The 14,686-nt window shown below is 39.8% G+C and overlaps 1 protein-coding gene across 5 annotated transcripts in view; it reads left to right on the top strand.

Annotated features, from left to right (window-relative positions):
• The window catches only part of dennd4a (DENN/MADD domain containing 4A), an 89,672-nt gene that overhangs the window by 13,840 nt on the left and 61,146 nt on the right, over positions 1-14,686 (top strand). For all 5 annotated transcript variants that reach the window (XM_062061110.1, XM_062061108.1, XM_062061112.1 and 2 more), the window contains exons 2-11: positions 5,852-6,183; positions 8,276-8,522; positions 8,598-8,667; positions 8,743-8,912; positions 10,987-11,225; positions 11,305-11,371; positions 11,451-11,509; positions 12,673-12,817; positions 12,911-13,086; positions 13,366-13,466. In XM_062061110.1, the coding sequence (XP_061917094.1) occupies positions 5,873-6,183; positions 8,276-8,522; positions 8,598-8,667; positions 8,743-8,912; positions 10,987-11,225; positions 11,305-11,371; positions 11,451-11,509; positions 12,673-12,817; positions 12,911-13,086; positions 13,366-13,466 (1,585 nt within the window). In that variant the 5' untranslated portion in view covers positions 5,852-5,872. The remainder of the gene's footprint in view (positions 1-5,851; positions 6,184-8,275; positions 8,523-8,597; positions 8,668-8,742; positions 8,913-10,986; positions 11,226-11,304; positions 11,372-11,450; positions 11,510-12,672; positions 12,818-12,910; positions 13,087-13,365; positions 13,467-14,686) is intronic.

The raw sequence follows: 14,686 nt of genomic DNA on the forward strand, positions 1-14,686 counted from the left end.
TTACACTATGGAACCCTTTATAGCTTGCTGGAGCTAAATATGTTGTACAACTGTGACTTATTCTATAAGGACTTCAGGAATAAATACTGTCAGACACTATAATTGTCCATATACCATTGAAACATCAAAGTGTTGTATGGTTTCTTGAACTGACATGGCTTGACTTCCTTCTTTACTGAACATTTGGGTGTTGTGTGGTCATCGACATTTTTTAAGTGATCTTTTGCCTGCGGTCATATTTCAAGAGAACTCAACATTCAGAGTCCAGAGTGCTTACAATTACACAATGGAACCATAGGTCAAAGGAACTCAATGGAAGCTGTAACTTATTTTATAAGGAATTCAGAAATACATTATACCAGACAGTAGACACTATAGTTATTTATAAGCTAGTACTGGATCTTAAACTGACATTGCTTAAGTTCTTTACTAACAGTTTAAGTGTTGCTCAGTCAGACTTACATTCTGAATACAATTTTTACCTGAGCTCATATTTCAAGCACAAGCAACCAAGATTTGAATTCCGATCCCTCGATTAATAACTTATTATATCTCATTATATTATATAGCTATATGTAGTTATGAGACTTCATGGAGTGTCGTGAGTTTTGGTTCCTTTTAAGTTCTCTCCCAGTTGAAATGTTGGGAACATGATGTCTCCAGTGGCATTACTAACTGTGATGGCTGGACTGACTCATAACAAAAAATTACATATGAGATTTGAGAAGTTAGCTTCCGCTTCAGTGAAAGAAAATCGCTGAATAAAAAGACGGAGGGTAAATGAATGTCACCCACTTCCACTTTTTGCCGAATCAGAATCAGAATTAGATTTATTGGCCAAGCATGTTCATAATACAATTCAAAATAAAAACATGTATAAAACTTTAATGGAAAAAAATGTAATTTTTTTATTTAAACTGTAATTAAAATGTCTTATCACAACGTATTATATAGTTTCCTTAATATATTTTTGTGTTCGATAATGTTCTCATCATTGTGAGTTCTACTGTTAATGTTGCTTTGGCGAGAAATACAGTAGATTACATTTTAGAACTGTTTATGGCATGCCCAGTGCATATTGTATAATGTATATAAATACATTTGCAGCTACTGTTTAGTGGAGGCGCTTGATTCATGTGGTGCTTGATGACTAGTGTGATAGCTTGGCAGTTAAGTAAAAAAGACTGATGGGACTATTTATCACCATCACTTACACTTAAACACCATCTGTTCTGTGCTCTTGATTCCATGAAGCGTTATGATGCTTCAAATTCCAAGGTTCATTTATTTCTGGCCACCTTTCTCAAGCATCCTCCAGTGATCTGTTGGTCTAACGCAGTGATCAGTTTATTGTCGACAACAACAGTGTTTATTTGAATACATGATCGAAACTAGTGGCATAATTGCGAGCTACAGTAAAATATTTCGTCATGTCGCAATTACTTTTGACTATTCTGTCTTTTAATCTTCAAATTGCAGGAAATTGAAGATTACCACTGACAATAACACTTTAAAGGCCTACTGAAAGCCACTACTACCGACCACGCAGTCTGATAGTTTATATATCAATGATGAAATCTTAACATTGCAACACATGCCAATATGGCCGGGTTAACTTATAAAGTGCAATTTTAAATTTCCCGGGGAACTTCTGGTTGAAAACGTCTTTGTATGATGACGTATGCGTGTGACGTCAATGGTTGAAACGGAAGTATTGGGACACATTGTATCACAATACAAACAGCTCTGTTTTCATCGCAAAATTCCACAGTATTCTGGACATCTGTGTTGGTGAATCTTTTGCAATTTGTTTAATGAACAATGGAGACTGCAAAGAAGAAAGCTGTAGGTGGGATCGGTGTATTAGCGGCTGGCTGCAGCAACACAACCAGGAGGACTTTGAGTTGGATAGCAGACGCGCTATCCGATGCTAGCCGCCGACCGCATCGATGATCGGGTGAAGTCCTTCGTCGCGCCGTCGATCGCTGGAACGCAGGTGAGCACGGGTGTTGATGAGCAGATGAGGGCTGGCGTAGGTGGAGCGCTATTGTTTTTATCATAGCTCTGACGAGGTCCCGCAGCTAAGTTAGCTTCAATGGCGTCGTTAGCAACAGCATTGCTAGGCTTCGACAGGCGGCACAGCATTAACCGTGTGGTTACAGGTCCAGTGTTTGGTTCGGTGTCTCCTGATAGTAGTATTGTTGATCTTCTGTCTATCCTTCCAGTCAGGGGCTTATTTCTTTTGTTTCTATCTGCATTTAAGCACGATGCTGTCACGTTAGCTCCGTAGCTAAAGTGCTTCACCGATGTATTGTCGTGGAGATAAAAGTCACTGTGAATGTCCATTTCGCGTTCTCGACTCTCATTTTCAAGAGGATATAGTATCCGAGGTAGTTTAAAATACAAATCCGTGATCCACAATAGAAAAAGGAGAAAGTGTGGAATCCAATGAGCCCTTTTACCTAAGTTACGGTCAGAGCGAAAAAAGATACCTCCTGCACTGCACTCTAGTCCTTCACTCTCACGTTCCTCATCCACAAATCTTTCATCCTCGCTCAAATTAATGGGGTAATCGTCGCTTTCTCGGTCTGAATCGCTTTCGCTGCTGGTGTAAACAATGGGGAAATTGATTGATTGATTGAGACTTTTATTAGTAGGTTGCACAGTGAAGTACATATTCCGTACAATTGACCACTAAATGGTAACACCCGAATAAGTTTTTCAACTTGTTTAAGTCGGGGTCCACTTAAATTGATTCATGATACAGATATATACTATCATATATATACTATCATCATAATACAGTCATCACACAAGATAATCACATTGAATTATTTACATTATTTACAATCAGGAGTGTGGAGGGGGGGTGGGGTGGGGGGGTGGGGGGGGGGAGCCTTTCAACCTGTGATGTCACGCTACTTCCGGTACAGGCAAGGCTTTTTTTTATCAGCGACCAAAAGTTGCGAACTTTATCGTCGATGTTCTCTACTAAATCCTTTCACAAAAATATGGCAATATTGCGAAATGATCAAGTATGACACATAGAATGGATCTGCTATCCCCGTTTAAATGAAAAAAAATCATTTCAGTAGGCCTTTAAAGACCAAGTGAACCACATGGAAATACAGAAACAACAATAACACATCACTGTTTGGCTACTTTCATACTGACATAGACATACTATAGGAGCTGGAAGTGAGGCTGTTGTATCTTATGGCATCTATATTACGTTGAACAAGTGCAGAGTTACAGTGTGCAGGGAGTCCTTAATTTAAGATATTTTGTGGTTGAAAAGGCGCTCCCATAAGTGGAATATAAATTTTATTTTGGTTTATTGAAAAGAGATTCGCCCGAGAACTAGTCACAGCATGTGCGACAGAAAGATACAGTAGTCTGTTTTGTAGGTGAGGCAACCAGCTGCTCCACTGTCTACTAATATTCTGTGTCTAAGTGCTAATGTAGCTGCTTTTAATTTCACGCTTTACACTTTATTATGTAAATGCAATGTGGGGCTGACACGGCAATGACATCATTGTCAATATTAGAAACACTAAACTTGTGGCAAAGATCATACTTTTAACATGTGGTTTTTATAGTAGCTGTTAATCCTATTAAATATGGGATGCACTTAATTAGTCAAGTTACAACTGTCGATTTGTAGTTTTGTGTAGTTTAAGTGCTTAAAGAAGGAAGATGGCGAGTTATAATTCTTACCACAGCCCTAAAGGCATCCATGTACAGGTTGCAAACAGCCCTCTTTAAAGGCCTACTGAAATGAAATATTCTTATTTAAACGGGGATAGCAGGTCCATTCTATGTGTCATACTTGATCATTTTGCGATATTGCCATATTTTTGCTGAAAGGATTTAGTAGAGAACATTGACGATAAAGTTCGCAACTTTTGGTCGCTGATAAAAAAGCCTTGCCTGTACCGGAAGTAGCGTGACATCTTTTTTCGCTCTGACCATAACTTAGGTACAAGGGCTCATTGGATTCCACACTTTCTCCTTTTTCTATTGTGGATCACGGATTTGTATTTTAAACTAACTCGGATACTATATCATCTTGAAAATGAGAGTCGAGAACGGAAATGGACATTCACAGTGACTTTTATCTCCACGACAATACATCGGCGAAGCACTTTAGCTACGGAGCTAACGTGATAGCATCGGGCTTAACTGCAGATAGAAACAAAAGAAATAAACCCCTGACTGGAAGGATAGACAGAAAATCAACAATACTATTAAACCATGGACATGTAACCACACGGTTAATGCTTTCCAGCCTGGCGAAGCTTAACAATGCTGTTGCTAATGACGCCATTGAAGCTAACTTAGCTACGGGACCTCACAGAGCTATGCTAAAAACATTAGCTATCCACCTACGCCAGCCAGCCCTCATCTGCTCATCAACACCCGTGCTCACCTGCGTTCCAGCGATCGACGGAGCGACGAAGGACTTCACCCGATCATCGATGCGGTCGGCGGCTAGCGTCGGATAGCGCGTCTGCTATCCAAGTCAAAGTCCTCCTGGTTGTGTTGCTGCAGCCAGCCGCTAATACACCGATCCCACCTACAGCTTTCTTCTTTGCAGTTTTCATTGTTCATTAAACAAATTGCAAAAGATTCACCAACACAGATGTCCAGAATACTGTGGAATTTTGCGATGAAAACAGACCTTTTTGTATTGGATACAATGGTGTCCGAATACTTCTGTTTCAACCATTGACGTCACACGCATACGTCATCATACATAGACGTTTTCAACCGGAAGTTTCGCGGGAAATTTAAAATTGCACTTTATAAGTTAACCCGGCCATATTGGCATGTGTTGCAATGTTAACATTTCATCATTGATATATAAACTATCAGACTGCGTAGTCGGTAGTAGTGGCTTTCAGTAGGCCTTTAATTACTCAAGTTGCATCTGTCGATTTGTAGTTTTGTGTAGTTTAAGTGCTTAAAGAAGTAAAATGGTGAGTTATAATTCTTACCACAGCCCTCAAGGCATCCATGTACAGGTTGCAAACAACCTTCTTTATCTAACCCACTCGACATCCGTTGCTTTCGGTCTCCCCTAGAGGGGGGGGGGGTTACCCACATATGCGGTCCTCTCCAAGGTTTCTCATAGTCATTCACCGACGTCCCACTGGGGTGAGTTTTTCCTTGCCCGTATGTGGGCTCTGTACCGAGGATGTCGTTGTGGCTTGTACAGCCCTTTGAGACACTTGTGATTTAGGGCTATATAAATAAACATTGATTGATTGATTGATGAAGAGAGAAATAATGCAAAATATATATATGTATATATATGTATGTATGTATGTATGTGTATATATATATATATATATATATATATATATATATATATATATATATATATATATATATATATATATATATATATATATGTATATATATATATATATATATATATATATATATATATATATATATATATATGCTGCACATTCTTTTTTCTCTCGAGTCATGTTTCTATTCTATCCGTGTTTTTTATTCTCAACAAAAGCATATGTTTTGTATTACATAATCAGTCACGGCATAGAGTAGGGTCACTGGTCTCGAGGTTTCCCATATTTCTTTGTGAAATATGTAGATTCAGCAGACAGGAGTGTAAGTGTTTCCAGATGCTCTCATTATAGCTGGTTATTCCCCAAGTAAGGTATAAGGTATGTTAGGCTATGTCTGTTGTACATTATCCATGCTGTCACTGCACACATTTTTGAAGCAGATATTACGCTCAAGCTTTTCCTCTTTTAGGCTGCATCCAGCAGAGTCATTAAAATTCATTGAAGCTCTTTTGATTCCCTCTCTTCTCTGTTTCCAGCCTTCACTTTGGGAATGGGAAATGATGGAGGATAAAGCACCTCGTGTAGCCGACTACTTTGTGGTTGCTGGCCTCACTGACTCGTCCAAACTTTTGGAGGAGGAGCTGCACTTTGATGATACCAGTCCCAAATCTGTCAAACCCAAAGCGCCAATCACGGATGTTGCCGTTGTGATCCGCTCCCTGGGCGAAGAGGTACCCTCTGGCTTCACCTGTGTCGAAAGCACTCCCTCAGGATTGTCTGCAGAGCTCAATGGAGCCAGCATCAGGGGCCCACAGATATTCCTGTGCTTCAAACGAGGCCGAGATAAGCCTCCACTGACAGATCTTGGGTAAGCACTAATCCTTAGTCACTGACCCTTTACACACCAGCGTCACTAATCGCTTCTCTGCCTTGGGTCGCATTAATCTGCTCTTAAACTCATTTAAAGCAATTGATTGTGTAAATGTTCGGGAAGTTGTAGAAACTGAAAATCAATGAATGAAAATATGGAGTTTGTCCCTGTTTTACATATTCATCCAGAAAACAACTGTTTAAAGTATTTCTCGTTTATTCCAAAGGTGTTTGAAGTGGTTTAGGTCAGGGCTTTTTAGTTTTTACTGACCAAATTCATCTTTAATGGATCTTGTAGTAATTTTGGGAAAACTTTGAGTTTTAGCCCAACTCTTGATTTTAGAGGTTTGTCCTAAGACAAGGGATGCAACGATTATAGATTTTGACTGTACGATTATAGTCTGATTAATAATTACGGTTTTAGGATTACAACAATTATCATACATTAGTTTATTTCACAACAAAAAATGTGTACAATCACTCAAGTGTTCTTGTCATCAACTGGCATCCATGCTTATCTATTAATTTTAATCATCTATTTCATGCTGTGTTAATAATAACTGGAATGCACACGTGTTATTATTATACAGTGTTATGGTTAGTATTTTACACTTGCCTTATTAACCTACAATGCAGGGTTTCCCACACATTAATTTATTTGTGGCGGCCCGCCACGAAAGAATTACGTCCGCCACAATTTTTTTTTTTTTTTTTTTTTTTTTTGGTCCTGTCCAGCTTCTCAGGCAAATCATATAGTTGATGTAGATGCCCATATCGGCTGTTCAGATTTACTTTACAAAAGAGAAGTGTAGGATACTTCTCTTGTTGCCTTATTTGTATTTGACTTCATTAAATGTATTTATATTAGAAACACAACATGTGTATATAACAAAGGGTGCAAAGTCTGCAGGCAGTAGGAAACACATGGTTAAGTGTAGGGAGTAAAACTGATGGCAGTCTAAAGTTCAAGATTTTTGGAGCTCTTTGTTCAGTGGATCAGATGTTTGATGAAGCTCTGTGTCTATCTACCACCACTACTGTTTTCTGTTTATTTGTTACTGACTGTGGCAGGACACCTCTGCCTCTGTTTCACTTTATGTTGCTGGTAAATAATATGGTTGTAGTAGTAGGCTAAAGTTAAATTATTTAGTATGCACTAATTAAAGGGGCAGAGCTTTGAGACATTTTAGCTTTTATATTTTATAAGATATATTTTTTTTAAGAACCACAATTAATAAATATATTTCAGTGAATAACTTATTGTTCAAATCTGTATATAAATATGTACATAAAGTGTTGTAATTATATTGTAAAATGGATGGATGGATGGACGTTTAAAACAAAACTGTTATTATTAATTAGTAAGTATACATTTTTTGAGCCTTTTTAGAGAAAATCAAATCATTTTAGTAAATTATGCAAATTACTCGATGATGTCATGGTGACCACGCCCATAGCCACGCCCCCACGCCACAGGTATCTTGGCAGTTTATGGGAAACACTGCAATGCCTATAGTTTATTCAACTCAGATAGAAAATAATCAATCTCTAATGATAAATTGTCACTGAATGAAGCCCTTGACAGGAGTACATACCTACTGCTGTTTGTTTACACTAACTGACTTAATGCTAAATTACTGAAGTGACACTTTTATATTCAACTCAACATTTACACGAATGTAGCATACTGTCATGTCTCTCGACAGGTGTGTAAAAATGTGTGCGCTGCTGGTGTAATTTTGTTTTGGTTCGATGCAAGATGTACTGAAAATGTCCTTGTTTACACTAAACACTAAATCAGATTTTTTTGTTACTCTCAAGTAACATATCTGATATTTTTTTTATCCGATTTTATTTATGCTCCGAAGTGCTTCCAATCTGATCCTTTCAGATTTGGTCCACTTTGTCCTGCAATGTAAACGTAGTCAAACATATCAGCATAACCGTGACATTTTTAGTCGCAGTTAGTAAAACCGGTTAATCGTTGCATCCCTACCCAAGACCCGTGTGCATAAGCAAATCATAGACAAAAACGAAACGTGCTCCAGTTTTGTAAGATTGACAACACATATATTTTCACCTATTTTCAGGGTGTTGTATGAGTGGAAAGAAAAGCTGAAACCTGGATGTCACATCGTCCAGACCACACCCTCAGGTCGTCCTGCTAACATCAGCAGCTCATCGTCTCAGCGCATTTACATCACCTATCGTCGCGCTCCAAAGAGCCAGCTCCACACCTCACTAGCCGTCACTGATGTCTGTGTCATTGTCCCCGGGAAGGGGGAGACGCCTCCTCACACCTTCTGCAAGGTGGACAAGAACCTCAACAGCAGCATGGTGGGAAAATCATGTTTCATCTTTACGCTCTATATAAAAGTCAAGTTTGCAATGAACTCTTTTGTCATTTTTTAGTGGGGATCATCTGTCTACCTGTGTTATAAGAAGTCTTTGGCAAAAGCAAACACTATTGCATGCAAAGCAGGTACAGTAAAATGTAGACCGCCATTTAATTTGGCCTCTTAGGAACTGCTAGATATAAATGTGTGTATTTCTACAGGTTTGATGTGCCGGTACCCCGAAGAGGACCATGAATCCTTCCCACTGCCTGAGTCGGTGCCTATGTTCTGCCTGCCCATGGGGGCAACAATTGAGTGCTGGCCTGTACACACCAAACATGCCCTTCCTGTTTTTTCAACATTTGTACTGACAGGGGCTTCAGGAGAAAAGGTAACACCACAACCATGATGTGAATTGCACAAATTCTACCACAATCACACATCCAACACTGTTATGTCTCTTGTGGATTGTTTTGTTCATCAACAGCAATATTATTTCTAAGAAAACTACAGTCCTAAACATTATGTCTCAGCTCTGACTGTAATCCAAATGTTCTAAGGGCTGTGTTTGGAATACTAAAAGGTTGTTTTGACTTTGAGAGCATTGCGGCATAAGAGGAAATTTTGCAGCTCATCTTGTGAATAATGGATAGCTCATTGCATCGCCTCAGTGCTCACTCTATCTTGCCTGGTACCACCATTGTGCACGCTGCAGGTCCCTCTGGTGTCTCATGCCTGGAACCCTTTTAATTTATTTGCGAGAAAGAACAAAAGACCAGGCAGTATATCAGCTGTTTAAAAATAGGTGGTTTAGAAATAGAACGTCGTTTTGACACACTTGGATTATCCTCGTAAAAGTGGTCTCAGTACTAATATTAAAGGCCTACTGAAATGATTTTTTTTTTATTCAAACGGGGATAGCAGATCCATTCTATGTGTCATACTTGATCATTTCGCGATATTGCCATATTTTTGCTGAAAGGATTTAGTAGAGAACATCGACGATAAAGTTTGCAACTTTTGGTCGCTGATAAAAAAAGCCTTGCCTGTACCGGAAGTAGCGTGACGTCGCAGGTTGAAGGGCTCCTCACATTTCCCCATTGTTTACACCAGCAGCGAGAGCGATTCGGACCGAGAAAGCGACGATTACCCCATTAATTTGAGCGAGGATGAAAGATTTGTGGATGAGGAATGTGAGAGTGAAGGACTAGAGTGCAGTGCAGGGCATATCTTTTTTCGCTCTGACCGTAACTTAGGTACAAGGGTTCATTGGATTCCACACTTTCTCCTTTTTCTATTGTGAATCACGGATTTGTATTTTAAACCAGTGGTCCCCAACCACCGATTGGTACCGGGCTGCACAAGAAATAAAAAAAAAAAAAAAAAAAGTTTTATTTTTTTAATTAAATCAACATAAAAAACACAATATATACATTATATATCAATATAGATCAATACAGTCTGTAGGGATAGAGTCCGTAAGCACACATGATTGTATTTCTTTATACTCCCCCCCCGGTCCGTGGGACAATTTTCAAGCGTTGACCGGTCCACAGATACAAAAAGGTTGGGGACCACTGTTTTAAACCACCTCGGATACTATATCCTCTTGAAAATGAGAGTCGAGAACACGAAATGGACATTCACAGTGACTTTTATCTCCACGACAATACATCGGCGAAGCACTTTAGCTACGGAGCTAACTTGATAGCATCGGGCTTAACTGCAGATAGAAACACAAGAAATAAACCCCTGACTGGAAGGATAGACAGAAAATCAACAATACTATTAAACCATGGACACGTAACTACACGGTTAATGCTTTCCAGCCTGGCGAAGCTTAACAATGCTGTTGCTAACGACGCCATTGAAGCTAACTTAGCAACGGGACCTCACAGAGCTATGCTAAAAACATTAGCTATCCACCTACGCCAGCCAGCCCTCATCTGCTCATCAACACCCGTGCTCACCTGCGTTCCAGCGATCAATGGAGCGACGAAAGACCTCACCTGATCATCGATGCGGTCGGCGGCTAGCGTCGGATAGCGCGTCTGCTATCCAAGTCAAAGTCCTCCTGGCTGTGTTGCTGCAGCCAGCCGCTAATACACCGATCCCACCTACAGCTTTCTTCTTTGCAGTCTCCATTGTTCATTAAACAAATTGCAAAAGATTCACCAACACAGATGTCCAGAATACTGTGGAATTTTGCGATGAAAACAGAGCTTTTTGTATTGAATACAATGTGTCCGAATACTTCCGTTTCAACCATTGACGTCACGCGCATACGTCATCATACATAGACGTTTTCAACCGGAAGTTTGGCATGTGTTGCAATGTTAAGATTTCATCATTGATATATAAACTCAGACTGTGTGGTCGGTAGTAGTGGGTTTCAGTAGGCCTTTAATCTTGTAAAGTTATCATCAGTAAGCAGGGCTCAACATATCGGTGTGTTTGGTGTGCAGGTGTACGGAGCAGCGATCCAGTTTTATGAGCCTTACTCAGAGGAGAATCTGTCGGAGCATCAGCTGTCACAGCTCGGCCTGCTTAGCTCTGATCTCGGACCCGGCGGGACCAGGAGTGTTTACAGCAACAAGAGCATCTGTCTCCTTTCCCACTGGCCTTTCTTCCAGTCCTTTAGGAGCTTCCTAACTTTTCTCTACCGTTACTCCATATCTGGACCACACGCCCTGCCCATTGAAACGTAAGCCATATTTACACATCTATCTAGAAAGCTGTTGATTTTTCCCTTTTAACGGATTGATTTATGTTTTTTGTTGTAGGCACATCTCCCACTTCATGCAAAATGTGCCATTCCCCTCTATCCAGAGGCCACGCATCCTTGTGCAGGTCTGAATTTCATGTTAACGCTAATGAGAACTTGCAATGTGTTGACTGTGTTCTAACATTCTGTTTTGTTTTTTTAAAGCTCTCTCCACATGACAGCCTGATACTGAGCCAACCAGTGTCCTCTCCACTTCCACTCAGGTACACGAATGATCACATCACAATCCAGGAGACGGTACACTGCAAAAAGTCAGTGTTCAAAAACAAGAAAAAAAAATACAAAAATGAGGGGTATTTTATTTGAACTAAGCAAAATTATCTGCCAATAGAACAAGAACATGTGGCTTGTCAAGACTGTCCAAAACAAGTAAAATTAGCTAACCTCAATGAACCCCAAAATAGCTTAAAATAAGTATATTCTCACTAATAACAAGTGCACTTTTCTTGGTAGAAAAAAAAAAGAGACGTTTTTGCTCAATATGTTGAAAAATATTCTTAAATGAAGTAAATGCTAGTGCCATTATCTTGACATAATGATATGCGCTCGGCATTACATTTCTTGAAACCAGCAAACGTATACTAAAAACTAATTTATTGTTCTTAATGGAAGGCAACAAGGCAACCGCTTGTTACTCTCGGGGTCTCCTAGCCGCTCAGGCAAATTATATTGTCTAAAAATGCATTTTTCCATCGATAACATGACATCATAGCGCCAAGTGCGTGCTCTTTCAGTCAATTAGTGCGCATATATACAGCCCGGCCCCCGGCCCAAAATTTTTTAATTGTAATTTTGAGGAATTTATCTGAATGTGCATGAACTATTTATGTTCAAATTGTTTGAAATGTCAAATGTTTAAATATTAACTGTCCGTTTACTGTACTGTGCCAACTGTACTACTATATGAGTACGTGTTTTCTATTGTTTCATTGAAAATAAAACAGCAAAGTCCATTTGGCTGTCATCTGTTTTAATTATGAGACACAATTGTGTCAAATTCATGATTTTTTTTGTTCATGCTTGAAATAAGAAATGATTACTTTAAAAAAGTAGTTTTATACTTGTGAGTGTTGATGACACAGCTTTGCAACAGTTGATATTCTAGTTTCAAGCATGTTTTACTCAATATAGGTCATCAAATCTCAGCAACAAGCTGTAATATCTTACTGAGATCATTTAGGACCAAAACCCTTAAAACAAGTAAAACACTCTAACATAAAATCTGTTTTGCGAGAAGAATTATCTTATTAGACAGAAAATAAGCAAATATCACCCTTATTTGAGATATTTAATCTTACTTAGATTTTAGTTTTTGCAGTGTTTACGCTCACTTTCCTGATCTGATTCTGTGTTTTTGTCCTCTAAGTGGTGGGAGCCTCTCTACATTACTATTAAATCTAGGCCCGAAAAATGCAGCCACTCTGCTGGTGTTGGCCGTCACTGAGCACAAGATCTTGGTTCACTCTCTGCGCCCTGCAGTACTCACCAGTGTTACAGAGGCGCTTGTGTCTGTAAGTCTGTTTTGTCTTTTGGCTGCACCTGGCTCTCCAAGTAGGGACACAATGTTGACATAAATGACCGATGACAATGTTTCCTCCTTTCAGATGATTTTCCCCTTCCACTGGCCATGCCCATACATCCCTCTGTGCCCCCTTGCCCTGGCGGGTGTACTCAGTGCACCTTGTCCTTTCATTGTGGGGGTAGATTCTCGGTATTTTGATCTGTACGTGCCCCCAGCTGATATCAGCTGCGTGGATCTGGACACCAACACAATTTCCCAGTGAGTGACTGCAAGCTTTCCCAACATAACTTGTAAAACAGACACACACATAAGTGTCTAAGTGTCTAGGTTATCAATAAGGTCCTCCCTTATGTAATGCTAAAAGCCGGAATGTAAAAAATGTTTCCACTAAATCAACTGTGTGTACCAATGATCTTCAAAGGTTGTCTCATTGAGCGATTAAGTTGTCTGTCCTGATATGAGCATCTTCCTCCCTCTTTAGTACCATTTCACAACCCAGTCCTCCCATGTAATGAAAACCATGTGGTGTGCTTGCAGGAAAGAAGACAAGAAGGCTTTGACGTGGAAAATATTGCCCGGAAGAGCCTGCAAACATCTTTTAAATTCCCTAAATAAACTCCATCAGCAGCTCACAGAGGGTGAGTCCAGGCCAATATCAGTTTTCATTAATAATTGAGTTGCTGAGTCAGCTTATACAGTGAGTTTTACAGGAAGTCATCGAATACTTTTTATATTGCAATACAAAACATTGGCTAATCGTAGTGCCTCCCTTGTGGATACTTTACCCTTTAAGGTGCCTACTCTTGATCTACCTGCTTAATTAGTGACACACAATAGTACCCTGAAGTACTTGTGTGTCTTACTTAAATTTCACAACATCACATGGCTATTTTGTAATGCCGATTGCGGTCTGCATGTGAAATATAGAGAAATACTTTCCACCGTCACTTCCTTGATTGCGTGGCTTACACGTCTTCTCACACCTTACTGTAGCTAAACTGAATTTAGAATGACACAGATTGATAATTGTATTCATTTCTGCACACTCACACTGATCTTGTGAGGCGTACAGGCATAATCAGCCAACACTTTTGGGCCATTCAGCATCCTTTGAAGAGATAAAGGTGCATCTTAGATGTGATGAAAGGGAAACTGCAGTTTTATCCGAACTGGAAAATAATCGTTTCCTTGACCAACTATTACAATTTATTTAGATCACAGGATTAGACCAATTCTTGCCTTTTTTAACACATGTGTGAAGTTGCCCCCCTACAATTGCAAATATTAAATTAACACTGCCATTCGTTTGTGCTGGTTTCTGCCATAAAACATTTAGTTTGTGCCGTTACGGTTTTTAATTTATTCTAAAATACATTTTCTGACTAGTGACGTCATCCAGCCCTACCCTTTACCCAAATATTTTCAAATTGTCCCGTTCGTTTGTGCTACATTTGTGCATGGGGCGTCTGGCCGCGGTGTCAAGAGCCTGAAGAGAGAGAGGCAGAGGCATGTGGGCGTGTTCAGGGGTTAAAATGCAAGCCTGTTGGCAAGTCTGTTGGTCATTCTCCAGTTTGGGGTGTCACTGATGTCATATTAATACATATTTACTTTTCTAATATTTTCGCGATCGACTGGTAGGGTTCCAAAGATCGACTGGTCGATCAACGGGTTGGCGACCCCTGCACTAAAGCTTCAACATGATGTAGGGCTGGTTGATGCAGATGTCGATACTAACGTAACCGAGTATAGTATAAGTCAGGGGTCACCAACGCGGTGCCCGCGGGCACCAGGTAGCCCGTAAGGACCAGATGAGTAGCCCGCTGGCCTGTTCTAATAATAGCTCAAATAGCAGCACTAA

This window comes from Entelurus aequoreus, linkage group LG10 (assembly GCF_033978785.1).
Source record: "Entelurus aequoreus isolate RoL-2023_Sb linkage group LG10, RoL_Eaeq_v1.1, whole genome shotgun sequence".
NCBI classification, from domain to species: Eukaryota; Metazoa; Chordata; class Actinopteri; order Syngnathiformes; family Syngnathidae; genus Entelurus; species Entelurus aequoreus.